This window comes from Antedon mediterranea, chromosome 9 (assembly GCF_964355755.1).
Source record: "Antedon mediterranea chromosome 9, ecAntMedi1.1, whole genome shotgun sequence".
NCBI lineage: Eukaryota > Metazoa > Echinodermata > Crinoidea > Comatulida > Antedonidae > Antedon > Antedon mediterranea.
The window spans coordinates 5,325,632-5,341,190 of NC_092678.1; the positions used below are offsets into that span (position 1 = coordinate 5,325,632).

General features: G+C 31.4%; 1 protein-coding gene across 1 annotated transcript; it reads right to left on the reverse strand.

Moving 5' to 3' along the window:
• Positions 1 to 2,350: 2,350 nt before the first annotated feature.
• On the reverse strand, positions 2,351 to 14,948 carry LOC140058562 (uncharacterized). The gene is made up of 4 exons (XM_072104230.1): positions 14,752 to 14,948; positions 7,207 to 7,296; positions 3,194 to 3,321; positions 2,351 to 3,023 (listed from the first exon to the last, which is right to left on the reverse strand). The coding sequence occupies exons 1-4, from the start codon at positions 14,813 to 14,815 to the stop codon at positions 2,982 to 2,984; spliced, it is 324 nt and encodes a 107-aa protein (XP_071960331.1). The 5' UTR covers positions 14,816 to 14,948; the 3' UTR covers positions 2,351 to 2,981.
• Positions 14,949 to 15,559: the final 611 nt, after the last annotated feature.

Here is a 15,559-nt window from a genome sequence, read left to right on the forward strand (position 1 = left end):
ATAATTATCTTTCAATGTAGGCGATTATCTGCAGCGTCATTTGGTGTATCTACTGAAACAATCATTTGATGAGTTAGTCAATTCTCCCGACGTCACCACCTCGTAATGGTTTATCATGTTCTAAAGTAAGCATAATCAGCTTTAACAAACACAAATAATGTCGCTACATTTATACGTTGGTACTTAATAATAATTATAAACACCCAAACGTCCGTACTCACACAGCTCAAAAGCCTGGTATTAATAATTATTAAGAATACACTCGATTGATCTTTGTGTTACTGGCTGATAACACGTCATTACATAATTACTTAGTAATTCTATACATTATAGGCCTAGTTATTAATAATTTACGACCGTCATTTTTTTTAACAGAATATCACGCTGATGGTTTTGTAATAAAGTATTACAGGTTTCATTATTTATATTCATATTTATTAAGTTATTAAACAGTATGTTTCTATTCAGGATATGAGACGAGTTAATGATAAATGATATCACAGTGTAAAGGCTCATTTAAACTAGGATGGTAACTGTCGACGATAAATAAATGAACGTACATTTTTCTTATATAAATCAAAAGAAATTAGGAAAGTTTTTTATCCTAGACTATTATAGGATAGCCATTTATGTCAACCAATTTAATTCAATCAAATGAAAAAAAAATTTACATTTAAATGATTATTGTTCTTTACTAATCATGACGTCATTTGATTGGACTTTTAAATATATTATTTTCATCAAAGGCAGCAGAAATGGTTATCATAATAGTAGTTCTCCTAATATGAAAACTTGTCAAATTTCTTCTGTTTAATTAGCAAACAAACAAAAAAACATATTTATCTAGTTATCGTCGAACGTTATCACCCTAGTAGAAACTGTTATCATTTCAGGTTTTGCGTTAATACGGAGGCAGGTTACGTAATTAGGTTACGTAATTATTATTCAATTTTTACATAAATCTATATTCTATACGCAAGACCAAAATGCATTGCGAAGAATGTAATATTGGTTTAGTTACGTCTGAATTTCGACCTTAAGGCCCATTCACACTAGGACGATAACGATCGACGATAAATATATAAGCATGCATTTTTTTAATATAAAACAAAAGAAATTAGAAAGGGTTTCGTTCTAGGACTATAGGATAATCATGTATGCTGTATTTGATAAAAATAATATTTTTGAAAATTCAATCAAATGACGTCATGATCAATAAAACAATAAAATCGTTGTATTGTAACGATATTATTGCTCTTACTAATCATGACGTCATTTGATTGGACGTGTGGAAATATTATTTTCATTAAAGGCAGCATAGATGGTTATTCTATAGTTCTAGAATGAAAAGGTTTTATATTTCTTTTATTTTATGTATGAAAAATGCAAATTATTGTCATCGTCGATCGTTATCGTCCTAGTGTGAATGGGCCTTTACTCACTCTTATTTTGCACTAAAAAAAGATCATTGACGTAAATAGGAATAAAACAAAGTTAAGTTTTAGAGTATTGTATAAACAGGCAATGTTAATATTGTCCTGGAAAAACAGTATGAAAAGGTAATTGATGTTCGTTTAGTTACAATTAAAAACAGTAAAACACAAAATGATGTCACTGATTTCCTGTAGTCTGTGTTCGTACGTATATTAAACTTATTGACGTAAATGGAAATAAAACAAAGTTAAGTTTTAGAGTATTGTATAAACAGGCAATGTTAATATTGTCCTGGAAAAACAGTATGAAAAGGTAATTGATGTTCGTTTAGTTACAATTAAAAACAGTAAAACACAAAATGTCACTGATTTCCTGTAGTCTGTTTTCGTACGTATATTAAACTTATTCAATATAAGCTTGATTAAACTAAACAGAATCTTGTATGTACATTCCTTTGATGATGATAAGTGTATTACTACACACGGTGCTTTGTATCTTGTTCCTTGGCATGTTCAGTTTTTATCGATTTTAAAAGGCCTTCGCGGGTAGCACCTACGCCTACCCGACAACAGAGAATGAAAACGATACGCTACAATTAAACGGGTTTTGTAGGCTTGCACATTCGCATTATTAGACGTATCAGAATGTTACTCAGAAAAAAAAGTCATTTGAGGTGTTATGGTCGATCAAGTCAACGTACTATATGTCCCCAGTCTATATCTATAAATGTTTACATTTCGCTCCATTCAACAAACTTTTTCAAGATGTCAAAAGCGAACTTTATTCATTTACGGGCATGCTAAAATGTTTCTGAGCATGCATAGAATAATAATAGTGTCGCGTCGTCAAAACGAATGGTCGAATTTGATGAGAGGTATGTTTAATAAAACGATTATGATAAACAAACAAATACACATTTTCAGTGACGTGGTAATACCACGGTTTATTTAAAATGCAAGAAATCTATATTTTTAAAAAAGTGTATAGTGGCAAACTATCTCTTAAAATCTCATATTTCTCTAAAACTTATGGCACACAAATGTGATACACAAACATTGAGGCAATAGGAGGTATCTGGTAAAGATGAAACTAATTTGGATTAAAGAAGCGGGTTTATAGCTTTTTATAAAATTTAGAAGCAAGATTTTTATATACTAAAACTAATAGTATAAATCATGTTGTTGTTTTGCCTGGATCTTTCTTTACATCAAATGCCTATTTTATTTATAGCTTTCAGAAAAGAGGCAACTAATGTTTTATTAAGGTCCATATATTAATAATTTAACTTGCTTATTGTCCTCCATATTGACATTCATCATTCACAATTAATCTTTCTTGACAGTAGTGCATAGGCTTTGTGTTGGTTTTAAAGCATTTAAAGAAAAAAGTAACATTCCAATCGCCTTAATTCAGAATTAACCGTTTCCTGTTTTACTGTCTGCTCACTAAAAACCCAGACTGCAGTGAAAAGACCAGTTTGATTCTCAGCTGGTGAGTAGGCCTAGGCACTTGGTCGGCACGTACAAGTCATCAAACATCTTCACGAGTTAACCTTCAATTTGCTCTTTTATCTCTAAATCCACAATTAGCTGAAATGAGAATATTAAAATCATAAAATATATCATATAAATCATACTTTTCATGCCCATATGTAATGGCGGATTATGTGCCTTTGATTTCATTTTCCAGTGGATTTGCTACTTGAATTTCGGATTACAGTCAATTACATATTGTTTGTTTTCATCACATAATATTATACCTCAAGTACAATTCTTTGAAGCTCTGGTCGAAGTTTATTAAAATGTTGAACTAACGCCGATTGAATTGAGGACGAGGCTGTCTCATCAATTTTTTCTTGGTTTTCCATCAATCCACTAATTTCGGATCCTGTCAAAATAAAAAGATAACATTCTTTCCTGTACATTGTTAATGTTCAAAAGGTTGAGGTTAAAAAAGGCTGTTAATTTAATCACAAAAGATAATCAATTAGACGCCGCACGTGTTTCTAATATTAAAAGTATGGCTGTCTGTTTTATCTCGTGTATTGGAAAAACATGCATACTATTATAGACCAAAAGATTGAGAGAATGGGAGCAGAGAATCGGAAAAAGAAGACAAAAACGCAGGTAAAGGGACGACATCATATCAGAATAGATCGGCATCCCAAAAGAGAAAGGCATGTTGGCGAGAGCTGGGGATGATGGAGCTCAGGTAAGGTAGGGTAAAAATGCCACATGCACTAGCGCAGAACTGCATTGACGAATTGCATATTTTTCATAAGATTGCTTGTTTTTTAAATGTATGCAGTGATGCATTATATCATTGTGGTCTTGTATAGGAATATATTTCAGATCTGTTTATCCGAGGAAATGAAGAACATTGTCCAAAATCATCTCTTGAGTTGCCGTGTTCCTCAATAATGATGATGATGAATGATGAGATGATATTACTGATGTGAATGAGAAGGAAAGAAAAAGGAGGATGACGCCGAATATGACGATTATGTAATGTTGATTCGGCGGTGGTCATGTAATGTTCCTAGATACGGTAGCCATAGGCAACCAAGTAAGTTATAAACCTACTCCGCATTTAAAATGAAATAAGAGATTGCGTGATTCGAACAGTGCTGTCATTTACATCAAGAGAGAATTATGTACCTAGTTTAGCGATCTTAGTAGTACAGTACTATTCAATCATATAATCATAGAGGGATTGAGATAATTACTTTATCTTATCTACCATCATTAGAAGATTATCTTATATGGTAGTAATAACCCTTTATAATCGAAAACGATTCTATCTATATTTTAACTGACATAACATTTGGAAAACAATACTTCAACTTTGACAGCTTGAAAAGACATGATACAGCGATCAAGTGAATCAATTAGTTTAGTTGCTATTGCGATATATTCACTGGCATGTTATCCGAAACACAAACGACCAGGCCTAGGTGTAATTTAAATGAAAATGTTGGAGCCGAATTATGATACAGCATCACAAATGCGCACATTCAATCACTAATGACAAGGTACAATTATTATTTAAGGACGTACAATTCAGAATGTAATAATATAGGCCTATATGCCTTGCAATTGTTTCCCTCTATTTGATTAGTACAGTTTATACCTTAAATATGTTTCTTGTTATTTTTCTTTCAATAACAGAATATAATCCACGTGGCAGTAAGTAATTTTCTACTGACGTCATACAGAACGTCAATCATTGTCCATAACTCAATAAGATGTATTTCAACAATTTATTTATAGATTAATATGCTTTCAGATATAGACAGATCATTGTAAAGTTAAGTTGAAAGACTCAGAATTTCTAATGATTACGTAGACCTACTATAAGCTCGATTTCATGAAATGTTTGTGCCCTTAAGGATCACACTGGTTCTGTGTGATGGATGGTTTGAAAGTTAACAGAATATTTTATTCTGTTTTTTAATGCAGAGAGTTTTTAGCTTGTGGCTTTCTATAATTAGTTGGGAATTGTTCAGAAAGTATAAACAAACATAGTAAATAATATTTCAACCAAGTTTTCATTACAAACCATATTTTAGTTCGTATATGAACACCACACCTCCTATAACACTATAACAAATCTATCCGGAATTGATAAAAACACACAAGAACCCCGAAAACATTCCATTAGTAAACAAGTCACAATGACAACTTTCGCTGCCAAAACTGTCGCTTATAAGGGAATCATGGTTCATAAGAATAGGCTGGGGGCATTGTATCGGGTAGCGCTGCTGTGGAACCTACACAAGTAATTACCAAGTCTAAATTAAGATTCTTTGAGCTTTTAGAAAATGATTTATGTACATAAAAAAGATTTGTTACATACACAATATACATACAGAAATTGTATGTGAAATGAATATTTTTTTTAAATAGTATTAAATTGGTTGTACTTATACTTAAAGATGTATTTTCCTCCTTAAAAATAATTGTTATAATTTTGTTGGTTCAATATGTCATTTTAATGTCACATAATAGTTATCTAAATTGACCAAAAATTTAATCTAAACAACATTTATTTACCTGAAAAAACTGTCAAATTGGCTGCCAGCCAATAGATTTTTAGTTTTTTCAAGTTTCAATTAGTAGAATTTAACCATTTATTATGTTAAGTAAAAACTTTTTTTTTTCTACAGAAGTGATTGACTTTATTAAACTATACAAAATAATCTATATTCAAAGCATGATTTAATTAATCTTTATTTTCATGTTTTTGGGGGACAATACATCTTTAAACAGAATTAAAAGAGTAATTTAAATTTTATTCATAGACGAAATTTGACGAACTCATAAATATAAACTAGAAAGAATTAATTGTGTGTGTGTTAATTTTAATCCATACATCGTGTTTTCCGAGAATACCACTTGTTTTTCAAATTCCCACATCAGTTACATAAAAATGGCACCGCGTATCTAAAACGGTCATAACAACATTAATTGATAACACGGTTTCGTCATTCGTTGCGTCATACGCGCCCGTCAATCGATTGAAAGTACGCCACGTATAACTGTTTGAAAATGGAATGTAATTTGAGATATAGTGCGCGAATGGTGAATCAGACTCTTTAGAATATAGGATAGCCGAAGGCCGTACTACTAAACTGGCACTTAAGCTCCGACGATGGGGCAATCATTTATTCAGGTCTTATGCATGTCAAACAACTAATCGTTTATAAGAGCCATCATCATGGTTTTATTATCTAATACAAGAGGTGAAAAAAAATGAAAGTGCTACATTAATTCATCTTATCCATATCTTAATACGAGTTTATACGGTAATAACACTTTCACTACTCTCGTCTTTATATAATTTAATGTTTCTTATGATGCATTGCTTTTATTTCAACCAACACTGCGCGATCAAATAAGCGCCGCGTGCTAATTGCGTTACGTTTCAACGCTTGTGCGGGTTGCGCTATCTTGAATGTAATTACGGACAAATGCATAATTATTATTCATTAAAAATCGCTTAATGAAAACAAAGCACTAATTACTTCATCCTTAATAAAGAAGAAGAAAATGTATTATAATCTATGCATTATTGTAGTTTAGATTGGGAAGAAATAAATGGGTGAAATGTTTTATTTCAACTTATAATTCCTGTATTAAATGCAACATCACATTAAAGTATACCTCGCTTGTAATAATAAAATATAGTCTAGTGTAAACAGTGGATCACCTAGATAGTATGTGGTTATTACGAACTAATTACCATCAGTATAAGCATTAATGTTACCGATGATGTAAAAGAATAAAATATAAAACAAGAATTCGACGCGCGCGTGCAAAATCCATAGGATATTAAACATCATTCAAACGGACGTGTCATAGTAGTACGCACGTGCAAAATTACGTTTTTCGTGAGCCTAATCTATATTAAAGGAAGCCGGTTTAACATACCTTTTTACATTTAATTGTTTTTATGACCGATACAATTTTAACTTGAAACTACATATTTTTAATAATAGTATTTAATAGTCAATTGGATTTAATACATCTTCAAAATGTATTTAAATGCCTATGTTTGAGGTCATACTATCCAGGACAAACAAATATAAAAATAGTAATAGTAGAAATTGAATATATCATAAAAGTTTAATTCATAATATTCCTTCTCTTGCGTATATTCTGTGGGCCTTTTCCTGGTGTCATTTGACAAAAACATTTCAGGTATTTTGACAACTCTAAAACCTACTATGTTTTGCTGGAAGACAGGATAACAATTTCAGGAAAATATACTTACTTTTTCCCAACGGTTTACCACATAACTTTGCACATTGGCTTCCAGAAAGTCTATGTTCTATGCAAATATTAGCACAACCTGCGTAGGCAACTACAAGAAAAGAGATAAAAAATCATGTTTAATACAATACCATATATAACAAAATACGACAAAAACAATGGTCATATTTTATCGTCGTATCGTATATTAAGTTTGGTCATTAATGATTAATAATCCTCCTCGTCTTATCCGATTGTCTTATATAAACAGGCAGTGCGTTGCCAGGATTATGACGTCATGAATCATAGCAAAAATATCCAGTCCAGTTTTCTGTCATATTAAATTGTGTATACACGTAAATAATTTAAACAATGTTGTGCTTAAAAAACGAAATTAGTATTAACATAAAATATCGACCGATCAAGGTTAATACTGATTATTGGACACAAGACACCAACACAATCTTGCATTTTTGCTGTTGCTTTTGTTGTGTTTTGAAATAATGAAATAAAAAGTATAAAAACCGCAGTAGTATTTACATAATGAACTTGATTGCGTAATGATTTAGACAAAATAAATACATAAACGAAGCGCGAACGCAAGTTATTTGACCAATCACAAGCGATGGATTATCAGAATTCTCGCGTGTAATTAACTTGCTTGCGTTGCGTCCTGGGTGAACCAATCAGTATTTTTTTCTCTAGGATCTTGCATGTGACAAGAAACTTTGTTTCTTCTAGTACAAGATCATAATGTATTGTTATTTGCCATAAATGAAAATGAAAAAAATTGTTCAAAGAGAAAAAAAAAATGTGTTAATTGATAACGCAGGTATAAAGAAAGGTATATAAGATTATAAAAGAAAGAAAATGCATTAACGTTAACATGTGTGCGAAACCATTTTAACACCATTATTAAGAAGAATGATTGAAAAGGCGAGTCTACTAAACAAAATAATGCATTTTACACTTATTCTTGTTTTATACAAAAATCATTAGTGTAAAAATGTGAAACTAATAAGTATTTATTTTCAAGCAAAAGTAAGAAGTAAAAAAGAAAAAAAAATTGATAATTGATAATGTATGTACAAAGAATATAAGTATAACTAATATATAAGATTATAAAAGAAATGAAATGCATTGATGATGACATGTATAAAAAATAGAAAATAATTATGGTGAATAATGATAATAGGTATAGAAATAAATACAAAAATCATTAGTAATTCAAACAGATGATAACAAAAATGCAATTGTATAAACGTATATTACTGTTTATATATGATGTTTGTTTGAAATAAAAGTCGGATGCTCCCACATAAAGAAAAAAAATAAATGAAAATACTAAATGTTCTTGAAATGAAATGAAAATATTTAGGTCATCTTGTAATACACTTTTCCTAACGTAGTTGTAAATAAAAATTGATATGACATTTCAAATATAAATTACCCGATATTAATACTTTAAATTACGGTAATACAATTAATGAATATACCATAAATGATTTATACAATTACTAAATATGAAAATATTTTCCTAAAACAAAAGAAAAAATGTATGAATAAATGAATAAGTTGCTAGTCTTAAATTACCGAATGTAGATCGGTTAGATAGAAAAGGAACAACTTGAATTGAATTCAGCAATAATGGCTTTATTTTCATGTGATTGACGTGGACTACAGTGAAGCTTGGTTTCCACTAGAACGTAACGCAAGGACGTAAACGCAACGCAAGCGTTTTAACCAATGACAAGCCAAGTTATAGACAGTTAGCAATCACAAGCGATGGCTTATTTGGTCAATTCACTTGCGTTGCGTTACGTCCTTGTGTTGCGTCGCTAGTGGGAACCACGCTTAAGAGAACAATATCCATTGTTATTTTTATACTACAATATTAAACATTTTAAAGATAATTAATACCAGGGAAGAGTGTTCTTTGGTAATAATATCCCAAGAAATATGAACATTTTGAATTTACATAATGTAATTTTACTGATTAAAATTCGTTAATCAAACTGTAAATGACAGAAAAAATATTAGAAAAAAAAACAAAATGCCTAAAAAAAATATATGTACGAAAAATAAAATTTTACAAATTTTGATTTAAATGTTTATATATCAAATTGTAAATGACCGAAAAAAGATTAGAAAAAAAAACGAAAATGAGAAAAAAATATTATTGTATGAAAAATAAAAATATCGTCTTGTCAACTGTTAATTACTTTATTCTTTTTCAATGTTTTATTTCCGAGTACTCTTTCATCTATTATTGTTCTTTAAGAAAAATTTAAAGCCATTGTGACATTAGAAATGTTGATTTAAAACATAATGCGTCAATCAATTCTGTTTAAGTAAACAACATAACACAAGTTAACTGTCATTGACATCATGACATGCATACAAAAACGTGCGTGTAGGACTAAATGGTTTTCATCAGTTATGGAACGTGCGCGTAGGCCTAAATGGTTTTCATCAGTTATGAAACGTGCGCGTAGGCCTAAATGGTTTTCATCAGTTATGGAACGTGCGCGTAGGCCTAAATGGTTTTCATCAGTTATGAAACGTGCGCGTAGGCCTAAATGGTTTTCATCAGTTATGGAACGTGCGCGTAGGCCTAAATGGTTTTCAGCACAACGGGCTCGTAGGCCTAAATGGTTTTCATCAGTTATGAAACGTGCGCGTAACCTAAATGGTTTTTATCAGAACGGGCGCGTAAATGAATGTTTCGTTTTGTGATGTCACGGACTTTCGAAACAATAGTACAAACAAAAATATAATTTCGGATACGTGGCCATGAGAGATAAAACATTACGAATGAAAACCTTTGATGAGATAACTGGGAAAGTAATTATACCATTATTAAGTGTAGGCCTATCCTATATATCTTATTATTAACCTACAATTACCATCATTGTGATGAGGAAAACAGCTGTATGTGTGCCTTGGTAAGATACAACTCACAAAGCCATCATCGTAATAAGACCATGCTCAAATAAATTAAGTATTAAGTAAACATTACAAGTAAAGTGTCATCTCACAACATCACACTTTGTGTTTACCTAGTTTAATTATCCAATTATGTGTAATATATCACAAGTTATTAGTATATTCACAAGGGAAAGTACGCAGAAAAACTCATTTACACTCATTTGACACGAACGTAAACAACGCTTGATGATAAAATTGGTGAAATTGATCCCATTTGATGCTGGTATCAAACATTACGAATAATTGCATTCGATGTACATTGCGCTTATTCTTTGTAAAACGCTATACATGGCAACTATTACTACGTGAAAACAATACGCAACCTACAGTGGAAGTAATACCAATAATAACAAGTTAACAGCGCATGCTCAATAGAATAAGAAAAGGGTTTTTAAAAAGATATCTCTTTTAACCATATAATTGTACATACATGTTTATAAACACATTTTTAAAATATGTGATCTTTGTATATCTTTTGTCATTTTCATTTATTTTTTCATTTATTCCACATTTATTTAGTCATCAATTACAGTACATCATAATTACAGTACAACTGAAAACAGGGATCCTGCATAAAAAGCTGTAGCTTCGTTTTTTTGTAGGACCCTTTTACATAAGAACAAGTATATAGAACTTAAATAAACAAAGGTGTTGTTAATCAGCATAATATAGTGATAAAAAGATTTTTTGACCTGTTTTTTTATACATTTATTTTGTTTCTTTAAGATAACCGGTTTATTACCACCATTACAAGTGAATTCTTTCCACAATTTTGGTCCATATATGTGTATAAACTGTTGACTCCATAAATGGAATAATGAATAAAAATGGGCTAAACCCACGAAAGAGAGAGAGAAAAAAAAGAAAAGGGTCATGCAATTGCAGAATTTAAATTTAAGTTCCTTAACCATCAGTGTGTGTATACATTTTGATCAATATGATGGTGTGTGCGCCACTGAAACCGTTATCGCACCTCACCCAAATCAACCCACCTTTCATCCCACCCACTTTCAGCCCTATCATATCAGTAAGTTATTAGTGAAAAAAAAAACTCTAAGGTACTATTACTAAACTATGGTACAGTAAACATTGAGAAATTTGAGATTAGCAACAACTGCCTTGTTATTTGAAGTTATTGTATTTGCTCTGTTGTTCTTCTTTCAATATAATACACATCAAACGACGACTAACAATCATTGCGTAGCATAATTATTCATTAATGAAGAACTGATCAAACATCAAAGTGACGGCAACAATATAATCTATTGTGTTTCGCTGTAAATATAACAATGTAGCTATAATTCTATTATTAATAAAAACGCGTAGAAGTAGTAATATGATATGATAATAGATACTTAGAGTGACATCGTTAGTTTTAACAACCATACATGACGCACCAGGTTTTTAAAGAAACGACTTTGACCATATCTAATTTACTTTTATCATTCTTTATATAAAAATTGCCGAGAGATACCATTAACACATATAACAGTACCTGAATGGACAGCGTAAAACGGACATGTAACTTTAGAAGAACACATCGTTATTACTACCTGACACACAGATACATTATAGCTTGTAATTACTACTTTCTCAATTTGTACATGGTTGAAAAAAAAAACCAACACAATATTGATGCGCGCGCTCAAACAAAAACGCGAAAGTGTTCTTCATGCTGCTGTCACTTTGACAACATTGCGGATTAATCAACATTAGTTATGTTAATAGTTATAAACAAGTAATAATACCACGAGGCAAATGACTGCAGGGATAATCAAAACATTTCGAAAATGTTAAATAGATAAATTTAGTTTAATAATCAGAATGCAAAATTCGATTTATAAGATTACTTTTTCTATAACCACTAGTTAACAATTATTGAACTATTTAAAAATGAAATGATTGAATATATAACACAGTAAGACCAAGGTGTTAGGTGTTATAGGAATACTGTTTCACTTGAGACCACATTATAATATGAATAGAGACATTTGTAATAACATGCTACAGGTCCCTCGATGAAACAATACAATAAAATAGACACGGTTATGAGATCATGTTCCTAATAAGAGAACTGTATATAAACCTATTATAATGACACTCTGTAAATTATAGAATAAAGCTTAGTTCACATTTCGACGCAACGAAAGTAGAGCGCGCGCGTACTGCTATCAGGACGCGGTGGATCATCCACTTCTGCTTGTTCGTACGGTTGGTAGTACTTCTAGTTCTTCTGTTTTTATCTGGCTGATCATAGAAACAAAATGCTTCAATAATACAAGTATTGTTTGTATGAGGTTATATGTTTCATTTTATTTATTTTACTATACCTTCCGGTTTTCCTTAGAGAAATGTCTAACTATTGATTACATGATTTTAATGATGAGCGCATCAAATAGCATGGTCGGAAATTAGTTTAGCTTCAAGCTACATAATCTCTAATACATATTTTAATGCATTTATGATCTTATTTTAAATGTTGCATTATGCTTTTTGATTCTTCTTCAATCCATGTTAATATAAACGCTATAGCCGCAGGGTGTAAATAACAGCATTAGTAATGTTCTTAACAACAAACGACATTAAAGGCCATGGGTAAATAACGCATTCCATAGACCATGACTGCTTCCGACTTTAGGACGCGACGCAAGGACGCACACGGCGCGCAACGCAAGTCATTTAGCCAATCACAAGCGACAGATCACTGACTGAAGTGTAACATAACCGAATGATCATTTTCTTCTCTTTTTTTGGTACGCACTTGCAAACGTTTCTGGTAAGAATGTTTAATATTTGATTTAATCGAAACATCCCCGCTGGCTTGCCACCAACATCTCAAAGATGATCCTATCTTAATGACATAAACATTAATACAAATATACATAACATACAGTATTTGCATTATTCTAATACGCATACACATTACCATCATTAAAAACGCGCGCGTAAAAATATCGTTATAATTGCATCGACGTGGAAAAGTTGTATTCAAATCTTTATTTAATGTATTAATGTTTCATACCACATATCACAAAGACTCCTAAAGAGTGTTGGAACATATTATTAATATCATTCCTACTCTTAATTAAAAAAAATAAATTTTTTTATATTAAACATAATCTTATTTAAAGTCTTTTCTAATTTATAATGACACTTAAAAGCTGTAGGGATAACATTGCCATTGATAATAAATGGCAAACTGTTTAAACAACGGTCCTCCTGAACGATCTTATTATTAATAATAACTATCTCGTTTATATTGATTTATTTGACGCCTAAAGGCACTTATTATTACTATTGTAGTTCGACAACTTACCGTACAAAATCGAAAAGAAAATTTACTGTACAAGCGGATACAATATTTAATCCAGTTAAAAAAAACTGTCTATACTTTGGCCTAAATATATTTGTTTTAAATACATTGTTTTAGTTAATATTTGTATAATATCGTACGATTAAGATCCTAAAGACTTAAATCTAATGAAGTTCATGAAATACTCTACTTCGATTAAAGTAAAAATAACCATTTTCACACATCACGAACGAAATGAGACAGCTAACACATCATACTGCAATTACATCATTTCCAAGTGAATAACTTCACGCATTCAAACAATAATAATCCTATATAATTTGTTAAAATACCTTTAGTACGGAACATTTAAAAAAAAACCGTTACCCTAAATTTCGAAAGGTATATGGCAAACAGTAGCGAATTAATTCCCGTGATAGAACTACAATAGGAAGTCCTAAGTTCTTTTAAATACTCCAAAGAAGAAAAGTTACCATGCTGAAAAAAGGGTCAAGCTGAAGGTTTAAATATAATTGGCAGACGATAATGAAACGAAAATCGCACACAATCGTTGACGCGCGAGTGCGTATAGCTGGTATTGACATTGACATTGATAACCTAGCAGCTCGCGTGGTAACATTGATAATCTAGTACGCTCGCGTGGTAACATTGATAATCTAGTACGCTCACAACGGGATATTGAGAGATTGGTACGCTCGCGTGGTAACATTGTTAATCTAGTACGCTTGCGTGGTAACATTGATAATCTAGTACGCTAGCGTGGGGATATTGATAGACTGGTACGCTCGCGTGGTAACATTGATAATCTAGTACGCTCGCGTGGTAACATTGATAATCTAGTACGCTAGCATGGAGATATTGATAGACTGGTAACCTCGCGTGTTGTCATTTTCATCAGACGATAGTTGAATAACAAGGTGACTTATTTAATAACACACGAGATATTAGTTATTATTCAAGGTCCCCGATGTAATATTTTTTTCATAAGTAATAATAAAACTCGTCATAATTTCAGCTAATGAAACGATTCATTTGACGTGTTATTACACTTTACAACCCTCCTAATTTCACACATTTTCCAGATGATTATCATCATTATTGATCTGAAAATAAGTCGTTTATAATAACGTGTTTCGCATTGTAATAGTGACATCAAAGAATTGAGTAAGAAATATATGGAGCAGTATCCCCGTCTACGTTCATTATTGCTTTCATTGTTGTGATGATATTTTACTTTACACAATTAAAAACTGATATTTAACTTACCTGTACTTAAAGTTGATATCCCTAAAATAACAATTACAACATACGTTAGATGTCTAACCTCCATTTTAAGAGAAGTAAATAAGTAAGTAAATATTATACACAAACGACTTCTTTTTACTATTTACAGGAGGAGGAGGACGAGAATAATAATAAAAGTCCGGTGTTAGCGCTATTGTATCTACGACTGAATTTGTATGTATTTCACTCGACGTTTAAATCCCATTATTGTAATATGTCACGTGATCAGGTATCCTGCTAATCTAGAGCGTGGATTGGTGGATATCCCGGAAGTTTCAGCAATGACCGTAAAATTACGAACGCTTTTCTTAACAATCTTTATTAAACAATCTTTATTAAATAAAATAGCCACGTGATTAAAAGTTACGCTTTCTTATCACGTTACGTCATTGATGATCACGTGTGGCAAACATTTTGCTGTAGGAGTGTTGGAGATTACATGTTCTATTTTTACTGACCTTTAGGCCTATATAATACCTACTTTTAGTTAATGTATTTACAGTGTGGCCCACACAAAAGAAACCTTGTTGTAAATAATATTGACAGTTAAAGACGCTAGGGGTAATCCTAAATAGAAAATCTTAACATTGGCATTTGTTTACTCGCATTTTCAAAATGTTGAAACCTCACCTTCAAATAAGCGAACACTATTGACTTTGATGACCTTACGTGGCAAAACGCCGATATTGTTTGAATAATATTTTTAATTTTGTATATTTATTGTCTTAACGATACTTCCCTTATCTACACGCGAGCGTACGGAGTTGGCCGATGAATCTTTACGTTTGGT

What these genes read in the sequence shown, in the direction of transcription:
- LOC140058562 (XM_072104230.1), bottom strand. Translation starts at nt 14,815, where the DNA reads ATGGAGGTTAGACATCTAACGTATGTTGTAATTGTTATTTTAGGGATA. An exon ending in TGGTAAACCGTTGGGAAAAA is followed by an intron (nt 3,322 to 7,206) that starts GTAAGTATATTT and finishes TTATTTTGACAG; the next exon opens with GATCCGAAATTAGTGGATTG. An exon ending in TTCAAAGAATTGTACTTGAG is followed by an intron (nt 3,024 to 3,193) that starts GTATAATATTAT and finishes TTCTCATTTCAG; the next exon opens with CTAATTGTGGATTTAGAGAT.